General features: G+C 28.8%; 1 protein-coding gene across 1 annotated transcript in view; it reads right to left on the bottom strand.

Annotated features, from left to right (window-relative positions):
* Nucleotides 1–10,432, bottom strand: part of LOC106786899 — a 39,383-nt gene that overhangs the window by 12,226 nt on the left and 16,725 nt on the right. The window contains exons 2-3 of the mRNA XM_014748778.1: nt 10,077–10,274; nt 1,142–1,251 (exon numbers count right to left, since the gene is read on the bottom strand). Of these exons, the coding sequence (XP_014604264.1) occupies nt 1,142–1,251; nt 10,077–10,274 (308 nt within the window). The remainder of the gene's footprint in view (nt 1–1,141; nt 1,252–10,076; nt 10,275–10,432) is intronic.

The raw sequence follows: 10,432 nt of genomic DNA, 5'->3' as shown, positions 1-10,432 counted from the left end.
TAATATATTAAGAGAATGAAAGATTCTCTAAAAACTTGTATGAGTTAAATTTTCTTTTTTTAAATAAAAATAGAATAAACACAGGTGATAGAAATAAAGAAAAAAAAAATCATATCTCATAAAGCGTCGTAACTTTCTATGACCTTATTTTAATGTACGGACGCATCATCGATGCATCTGTCAGGTGCAACTGCTGTAACTTTATTTTTTAATGCGATTCCATTTGTTTCTATTTTTTTTTTTTGTTTTTAACCAATCGATCCTATTTTTATTATTCCTCGTATAAAAGTATTGAACCCCATGGCCATCGAGATGTCAATACTTTACGAGATGTTTGATATTCTGATTAAAAACAATTGGATTGCATTAATGAATAAAGTGCAATTGCAACTGGCAGGTGTATCGATGCATCCATATAAAAAATAAGGTCATCGGAAGTTGGGACGTGTAATTTTTCCCCCTATACTTTTTTTTCTCCCACTGTGTTTTTTTTTTTTTTAACAAATGATTGCCGGATGTTCAGTATAAAAATATTTTGCCTGAAATGAGTCAATTATTAGACTCAAACGTCGAAATTGAAATTTAAAACAAAACAAGAAAAAATAAGATTACACTTTAACGAAACTTTATTCACAAAATAAATATTTACATATACAATCCTATCTTTGAAAAATATATTTTTGGAAGATTTTTTTGAATTACATTTAGCACAGATACACTTACTTCTATTTCTAATGCACGATACTTGAAATTGACGATTCAACAGTTTTTTAATATTTTGTGTTTCATTTCTGTGTTCAAAAATATTTTCGTTTACATTTCTATGCACAAGAAATAGATTAGATGTGTGTAAAATGATTAAATTTAAAAATGAATCAATTTCACTGACATCCGTCAAAATAAGAGAGTGTAGCACATATTATTTAAATTAAATTTTAATTATTTGAAAATGGCAGTAGGTAGTACGTAAAACATATTTCAAAAATATAAAAGATAAAATATAAGATATAAAAAATATCTACTGTAAAAGACGATGGTGGGAAGATCAAAACAAAAAGTAAGAGCGACACGATACTTTTGCACGTCACTGTATACTTATCAATTATACAACGATTTATATACATCGTAAGAATAACTTTACCTAGCACGTACAGGCGTTGAAAAAGATTCACGTCCCCACATTATTTGTCGCAATTCCTCTCCGGTCATGCCACGTTTTTTCAGCTCGGTTATTGTAACTTTTCCTACGCGCTGTTAACAAATTAAATCATGAATTATAATAATACGAATGGAAAGTTTCATCATGGTTTCACATTATTTATAAATGTTTCTTAATAAATAATACTCTATTATTATCAATGATTATTATTCGTTAATATGTTTTCCAATTGGTGGCTGAATTAATTCGCACTGATTACTAATAGAGGTCACTAGTTGTACTATTTTAAAATGGCCGAAAGTGATCATTGGTGTATACGAAAGTACTGTTAATAAGCTGTAATAATCAGTGTGGTACATTAAATCGAAATGAAAAGAATGCAACTTTTTATTCCATTGAAAATGTCCCGTTTCGTAGGAAAAAAAAAGAACATTTGCGGGAAGCATTACTTAACTACTTTTATTCGAATAAATCTGCCGGTGAAATTCATCGTTTGCTAGTGGAGGTTTATGGGGAACATGTTCTATCTGGAACAACTGGCAGAGATAAGTTCGGACGATTTAAAGAGAATGATTTTGACGTCAATGACAAAGAGTACCCTGGTTAGTCGAAAAAGTTTGAATATGGTGAATTGGAGGTATTGTCGGTAGAACAACCAATCAAGTCATCAATGTTTAGCGTTACCGATTACAATTATTTAATTTGAGTCGATCGATGAAAAAAGAACGCTCGAATTACGTCAAAAACATGACCAAATGATTTTTCTCCACGACAATGTTAGATCGCGTGTTGCAAAACTAATAAAGAAAATCTTGGAGAAACTTGAATGAGATGTCTTATCCCACCTGTCCTATTCATTAGACCAGGGATCGGAAACCCGTATTTGGCTCTTTGCTGAACAAAATGCGGCATTTAAATTTTTAATAAAAATCGGTTGTGTCCATCACAGAACCGATAGTTATCCTAAAATGAAAAAATCAATAATGCGTCGGTAAAGTAAATTAAAAAAAAAAAATATGTATGCATAGATAACGCTGCTAGCACTACAATATTCGCAATACTATAACCGTTTCAGCATACGAACTCCTATTAATTATTCAATATGTTATAATAATTCAAATGCCAGGATATTAGTTCTCGAAATTTCTACCTTATCTGGATACGCATACAATAATTGTGAACAATTTTTCTCATCGATGAACAATATTAAAAGCAAACATAGAGGTATACTAACTGATACAAGTTTAAAAGCGGAACTGTATCTAAAATGCACGAAGTACATTCCAAATTCGACTAAATCGGCAAAGAATATCCATGTCCGAAAATTGCATTGAATGTAAACTGAAATAAATAATTGTAATATTATTTTGACAATACTTTGTTGTGTTTACATTTACACGAATAAAATTACCATTTACAACAAAATGTCGTTTTATTTATTGTATTCGCAAAAATTCAAACCTCATATAAATAAACGTGAACATTTTTTGGAAACTTGCATCCGTATCATATATATGTTTTTAAATATTGAAATACAGAAATCGAATTCAAATTGCAGCTGCTCAAATTTGATTTTGTGTACGTTTATTATTGAAATGACATTTTCTTTTCGAAAAGGGTCTCAACTTTTGAACTAGACGTTGCTCCTTCAGATAACTATATGTTTCGTTTGATGCAACATGGCTTTTCTAAGAATCATTTCAAATCTTTCGAAGATATTCAAAAATATTTCGAAATTCAGATAGCTTTAAAAGAATCTCAATTTGACTAGTATAGAATCCATTAGTGATTCGAAAAGTGAGAATAGAAAATAACTTTCAAAGTAGAATACTTTGACTAAAATATAATCTATCATTATATTGAAGTAAATATAAATTTGTGTTGTTATGTGTATAAAAATTAAACATTAATTATTAATTCAACCATCAAATATTTTTCTTCTTATCTTATTTTTTTTTTCTAATAAAAAGATTAATATTATGTAATACGATTTATATATATAATAATAATAATAAAATAAAATTTTAAAATAAACATTGATTCTTGTTACACGATAAAAAAAATCACAAATAATTAATTCAACAATTATACATAATATTTGTTCTTCTTACATTTAATTATTACGTAATTTAAATCAAATTAATATTATAAAATTAATATTACGTAGTGTGTACAATTTTTGTGTACCTATATGTACACACACACACACACACATAAATCTTATTTTTAGCAATATCGAAACTGTAAAGTTAAAAATAATGAAACATTTCTAATATCGATTATCGAGCAATCGTACATGCACACGTGCACACGTAACATTGGTTTGTTATATAAAGAGAAGAGAAAGAGAGAGAAAGAGAGAGAGAGACAGAAAGAGAGAGAGATGATATCGCATTGCACAAATGCGATGCGATTAAAGCTCACAGCATGGTGTCCTTTTAATTATGCTACTCGTGCGATTAATCGACCGATTGAGTTACCTGCAACGTGCAACGAATAAGAGAGAGAGAGAGAGAGAGAGAGAGAAAGAGATAGAGATAATAAAGTTATGTAGTATTATCGATTTGAACGATCAACGCTTAGGTATTTGTTTGCTTGCTCGTTTTGTAATGACGAAATGTCATGTTAAATAATTCATCAAAATTCTTTTATCATTTTAATTTTCATAATACATAGTGACATATATATCTATTAACATTCTATTTATTCTACCATTTCATTTAATTATTGTATTATATAAACACAAGATTTAATTAATTACATTGGTTTTTTTTTTTTGGATACGTGTAATCAATACAAACGTTTAACTTGTCACAAATCAATAATTAATTATATTTTTAAAACGTATACAGGGTGATACGTGAATCATGTAAAAGTATTCTCGATCGGATTGAACTTTACCGATCACCCTATATGTTCTTGTAGATAATATTAATATCTTTGAATTGAATCTTTTTATAAATGAGGATATTAATACTAATTATATATTTATGTATTTACATGTGTGTGTATGAGAGATGTATATATATATATATATATATTAATTGTGAAATGAATTATTAATTAAAATTGTTAAGATGTAATACGTTTTACACACGTTTTGATTATATTCCTTATTGGATATTAATCCTAATCAAATTCATGAATAAACACAGATCGCGTAATTAATTGCGTAAGCTAATATGTATGTGTATATTACATATTATTATAGTAATAATATTACCTTAATATAATATATGTAATATAGATTTTTTAATTAACATTTATAAATGATCTCTCTCTCTCTCTCTCTTTTAGGATATTAAATAATAATCATATTGATTATTAATATCAATTGTATTATTAATTACATTTACTTAACGTGTGTGTTTTAACGATAATCGTACGCATACACCTATACATATTTTGGTTATTCTTTTTGAGGTTAGGTTACCAATAACACTCTAATTAATCGATATATTTACAAAAGATACGATTTATAAAATATCGATATCAATTTAATTATTCAATTTGATTATTAAAATAAATGTATATAATATACATATATATAATATATATGTAGGGAATAATGTGTAGCATATACTATAGTATACTATACTATCTTCTTTATCCTTGACTGTAGTAACATTAATACTGATCAAATATACGTATGAGCTAACTGTGGAACGTAAACACTCGGCTAAATTGTAAACAAGAATGTACGTAATACTTACATACTTCGTACCTTCCTAACCTTTATATTACCTTCGCGTAAACATACACAAGCATCGAGTTAAATATAAACACACCGAGAGATATGTATACTCGCGAGAAACGATATTTTATTATTGCAAATAAATATGTCTGTTGACAAATTTCATCACTATTTTTTGTCGAAATTGATTATATATATATATATATATTAGGGTGAATCAAAAAAAAACTTTTATTTTTTTTTGGATCTGACACACAAAAACTTGTTGCTAGGCACCTTTAGAAAGTACTCACCCAGTATGGGCTCTTAATTTTAATAGGAAGATCCTCCTCATCGCGGTTTTTTATTTTTTTCTCAGTCCAACAGAAAAAAATTCATACCTCCTCATTAATTGATTATACGAAAAAATGTTTTAATCAAATTTTGTAGGAAATTCAATGTTCTACAAAAAAGGTATCTTATGTTTTTTTTCGTAAACCTCACTATTTAAAAGATATTGAAGATTTTAGTTTGATTATTTTAAGACAAATTTCATTTTTGTTTATGAATTTTGTTACTGACCGAGTAATAATTATTATCAAATGAGATGCACTGATTCTTGTAGGAAATTTAACGCTCTACAAAAAAGGTTTGGTATGTTTAATTGATTACTCCAATCGTTTAAAAGATATTCGTATATGAATCCCAATGCTTTCTGATTTCAATAATTTTTTAATAACTTTTTCAAATTTATCTGTTGAATTCATGAATTTTAGAAATTTTTACGAGAATTACCATTTTACCGAATACAACCAATGTTTGACTAAGAATGAAGAGCAATTTCAATATTTGTYGCAAGTTGTCAAAGAACATCGAGAAAAATATCCTAATTGCAATAAAAGTCAATTTATATAAATAAAGCCTAAAAAAATGTATTTTCGTAATGTAATTTATATTTTACTTGATTCTAAGTTGAAATAAATCGATTRCATATAAAAAATTAGAATTTTTCCTTTTTTATTTATTTGTATAATGATATTTCTAAAATAAGAACCTTTATTTCTCAAAAATGAATCTTAATTTATCTCTAAGTAATAAAAACGGACGTATCATTCTCTTTTTCCAAAAGTAAAACTTCTTTACATTCATGAAAAATGTTAAAAAAACATTAAAAAACTTTAATTCAATTAATATAAACTAAAATTCTCGTAAAAATTTCTAATATTCATGAATTTAATAGATAAATTTGAAAAAGTCATTAAAAAATTATTGAAATCAGAAAGCATTGGGATTCGTATACGAATATCTTTTAAACGGTTGGAGTAATCAATTAAACATATCAAACCTTTTTTGTAAAGCGTTAAATTTCCTACAAGAATCAGTGCATCTCATTCGATAATAATTATTACTCAGTCAGTAACAAAATTCAYAAACAAAAATGAAATTTGTCTTAAAATAATCAAACTAAAATCTTCAATATCTTTTAAATAGTGAGGTTTACGAAAAAAACATGAGATACCTTTTTTGTAGAACATTGAATTTCCTACAAAATTTGATTAAAACATTTTTTCGTATAATCAATTAATGAGGAGGTATGAATTTTTTTCTGTTTGACTGAGAAAAAAATAAAAAACCGCGATGAGGAGGATCTTCCTATTGAAATTAAGAGCCCATATTGGATGAGTACTTCCTAAAGGTGCCTAGCAACAAGTTTTTGTGTGTCAGATCCAAAAAAAAAATAAAAGTTTTTTTTTTGATTCACCCTAATATATATACTTGTATTACAATATGATTTTAAACATGTCGTTTATGTTCAGTCAAATGTCATTAAATAATATTTATGCTAATCTGATTGTGAATTATTGTTCCGTCAAATAAATTATTAATGAGAAAAATGTGGATTTAAGAAAAGTATGATTTTAGATAGTTAACTTTTCCTGGATTGTTTATGAAGTATTAAACAATGTATGAAATGTTTAGGTCATATAATTCTGATGATACTTATTCTATCGTGTCATACTAACGTTCACTAGCGTGCGTTTGAAAAGTGACATACCGTAGATTAATTTCAAACAAAAATGGTGGCATTTATTCATTCTGTCAAAAGTTATTGCGTCTTGGATGCATTTTGAAATTCTATTTCAGTAAAGGGAAGAACGCAACGCGGACAATCAAACAAATTGTTTATGATAAAAGTGTGGTAACAGAAAAAACAGTCTGTGAACAATTCGCACGCTTTTTTCGGTTTAGAAATTTCAATGACGAAAATGCACCTAACTTTGGTCAACCAATCGCTGAAAAAGTCGATGAAATTATGCATAATATGAAGCAAGACCGTCTCATAAGTATTCATGATATCGCTGAAGAAGCAAACATCAATTAGCAAACAATTTCAAACCATTTGCAAATAACTTGATATTAAAAGAAGCTCGATGTTTGAGTGTCACATGATTTAAAAATAAAAAATGTAATTGACCCAATTTCCATCTGCGAATCGTTGCTAAAACGGATGGAAATCGACTTATTTCTAAAACGTATAATAACAGGTGATGAAGAATGGATCGCTAAGGACAATAATCAAGGAAAAAGATCGTGGTCGTAGCAAGGTAAAGTTCCACAGACGGTGGCAAAGCTAGGATTGACGACAAGAAAGGTGATACTGTGTGTTTGGTGGGATTGGAAAGGTATCCTACATTATGAACTGCTGCCACCTGGTCAAACAATTGATTCTGATCTCTACTGCTAGCAATTAAAAACATTACGACAAACAATTAAAAAAAAGCGAGCAGAATTGATCAACAGAAAGGGTGTTGCGTTCCATCATGAAAACGCCAAAGCAACATGCATCTTTGATGACCCGGCGAAAATTGAGAGAGCTCGGTTGAGAATTTTTCGTGCATCCGCCGTATATTTCTGACATTGTACCATCAGATTACTATTTGTTTCCGTCTCTACAGAACTCTATTAATAGTGTAAAGTTAATTTCAAAATATGCATGTGAAAATCACTTGTCACAGTTTTTCCACCAAAAAAATTCCAAAAAAGTTTTATAATAGGGTAATAAAAATTTTATCGGAAAAACAGTACAAAGGTGTCGACCTAAACAGTACGTATTTGATTGAATAAAATTTATTGGTAATAGTATAAAAATGCGTTTGAATTTAGTGTAATAATCAACAAAATCTTTTTCGACTACCTAATATATGTTTGAATAAATTCTTAAGATATATGTATGAATGTCATATATCACCTACACGTACATAGATCTACAGGTGTATTTAAAAAAAATGGTACAAAATGAAAGCTGATTTATTGCTAATCAAATGTTTGGATTCAATAAAATGGTCAGTCGGTGTCTACAGAACTAGTAGAACAAAATCAAAAAGAAATACTTTTTAGGTTATGTCTTGGAAATTTCGTTTTTTCGAAACTAATATTTTTTATTGGATGATAAGAAAAGAAAATAAAAGAATGTCGTTAAAGAATGTAGAAAATTGATCTATTTTCCTGAACATTTTGAACATACGTATATTAATATTTATACAGTTACGTTATTTCAAAAGTATATAGAGCAAAATTAAAATTGATTTATTGCTTATCAAACATTTGAATTCAATAAAATGGTCAGTCGATGTTTACAAGCAGATTCAAAAAGAAATACTTTTTAGGTTATGTCTAGAAAATTTCGTTTTTCGAAATAATTTATTTGTCTTTCAATATTTTTCATTGGATAATAAAAAGAAAATGGCGTACTGTCGTTAAAGAATTGAAAAGATTTTTCTATTTTCCTAAACATTTGGAACACATGTGTATATATATTTATAAAGGATTATTTGAAAAAGGATGGTACAAAAATCAAAGCTGATATATTATTTATCAAATATTTGGATTCAATAAGATCGCCAGTCGATGCTTACAAGCAGATTCAAAAAGAAATACTTTCTAGGTTATGTCTTGGAAATTTCGTTTTTCGGAATAATTGATTTGTCTTTCAATATTTTTTCGTTGGATAGTAAGATGAGAATGAAGTTATGTCGTTAAAAAATGTCAAAAATTATTCTATTTCCCTAAACATTTGGAACACATACGTGTATGTATATTTATAAAGGATTATTTGAAAAAGGATGGTACAAAAATGAAAGATGATTTATTGTTTATCGAACTGACTTACAAAAACCACATTGATATGCATCGATAGACAACCCGCATAAGTTTGTTGTCCATAAGTTACATGTCCGTCTGTGTAGATGAGTAAACGGTAGTTCATTTTTTTCCCAGACGCGTTCCAACATATCCTCGGTTATTCGGTTTACAGCATCAGGGATGCAGTTCTTCAAATTGTCCAGGTGTTGTGGAAATAAGGAAGCATACGCAACATCTTTAACGTATTCCCGCAAAAAGAAATGGCAAGGTGTTAAATCAGGTGATCGTGTAGGCCCAGAATAGCATCGACGATTCCTGACAGGTCCGATCCAGCGCTCTGATAGGTTGGAACTCAAGTGTTCGCGAGCGGTTCAGTGGAAATGAGGAGGAGTATCATCCTGTTGAAAGATGAAGTTAGGACAATCTTCCCCTAGTTGAAGTAGAAGCCATTCCGTTAACATGTCCAGGTAGGTAAGGCCCGTGACAGTAAACTCGGCATACAAGAAAGGCCCATACACTTTGGGTTTGTTCGTCACGCAATGTACGCGAGTACGTGAACACAGACAGACACATAAACTTATAGACAAAAAACTTACATTTATCATGAATCATTGTGCATACCATTATATGTCACTAACACATAAATCAGTTATTCTTTTGTATCATCTTTTTTAAATAATCCTGTAGAATAAACGTATACACGTTATAAAAATACGTAAATAAAAAAGGTGTATTTACATTGAAACAATTTATTATTTAAAATATACGTTTGTGTAGGAGTCAAAATTCTGTCAAAATTGTCTTTCTCAATTTATTATAGTCATTGCAGGATGACCAGGGGACGTGAACATATCCACTCCCCCGAGCCTATCATATACGTACATGTATATATATATATATGTATGAATTCAAAATTAATCGAACGGAAAGCCGATAAATAAACTTGAGTGAGTGTACATATCTTCCAATCGAAATTGATTGTGCGTGAGTGTTGTTCGCGATAAACGATAATACATGCGTGCGTGAAATTAATAAATAAAGGATATACGTAATAAAGAATAAATGATAAAAAAAAAAAAAAAAAGAAAAAAAAAAACTCACCTTCCAATTAGAAACGGCACCCTTACGTTGCTTAGCTCTCGTTTTAGATTTACTTTTGATGATTAATACACCTCTCTGTTCGCATGCTGGATTATTCGGATCGTCACCTGGACCTAATTTGATACTGTACTCTTGTAAATAATTGTGTGCGTCCTTTTGGGATACTGCACGCTCCAAGGACACTACTATTTTTGCCCACTGTATAAAATGTCAAAAAATATTTATTTCTTTTTATTTTATTTTTTTATATTTTTTTTTTTCATTTATATAAACAAACATTTATCGAATTTTATTTCAATCAAATCTACAAACAAAAAATAACGTAGAAATTAGTATGTATTTATGTTTTCGTATGG

This window comes from Polistes canadensis, unplaced genomic scaffold (genome assembly GCF_001313835.1).
Source record: "Polistes canadensis isolate GaletaPanama2010 unplaced genomic scaffold, ASM131383v1 scaffold_88, whole genome shotgun sequence".
Taxonomy (NCBI): domain Eukaryota; kingdom Metazoa; phylum Arthropoda; class Insecta; order Hymenoptera; family Vespidae; genus Polistes; species Polistes canadensis.
The sequence above is the reverse complement of the archived record's forward strand: the minus strand, read 5'-3'. Positions and strand labels throughout refer to the sequence as shown.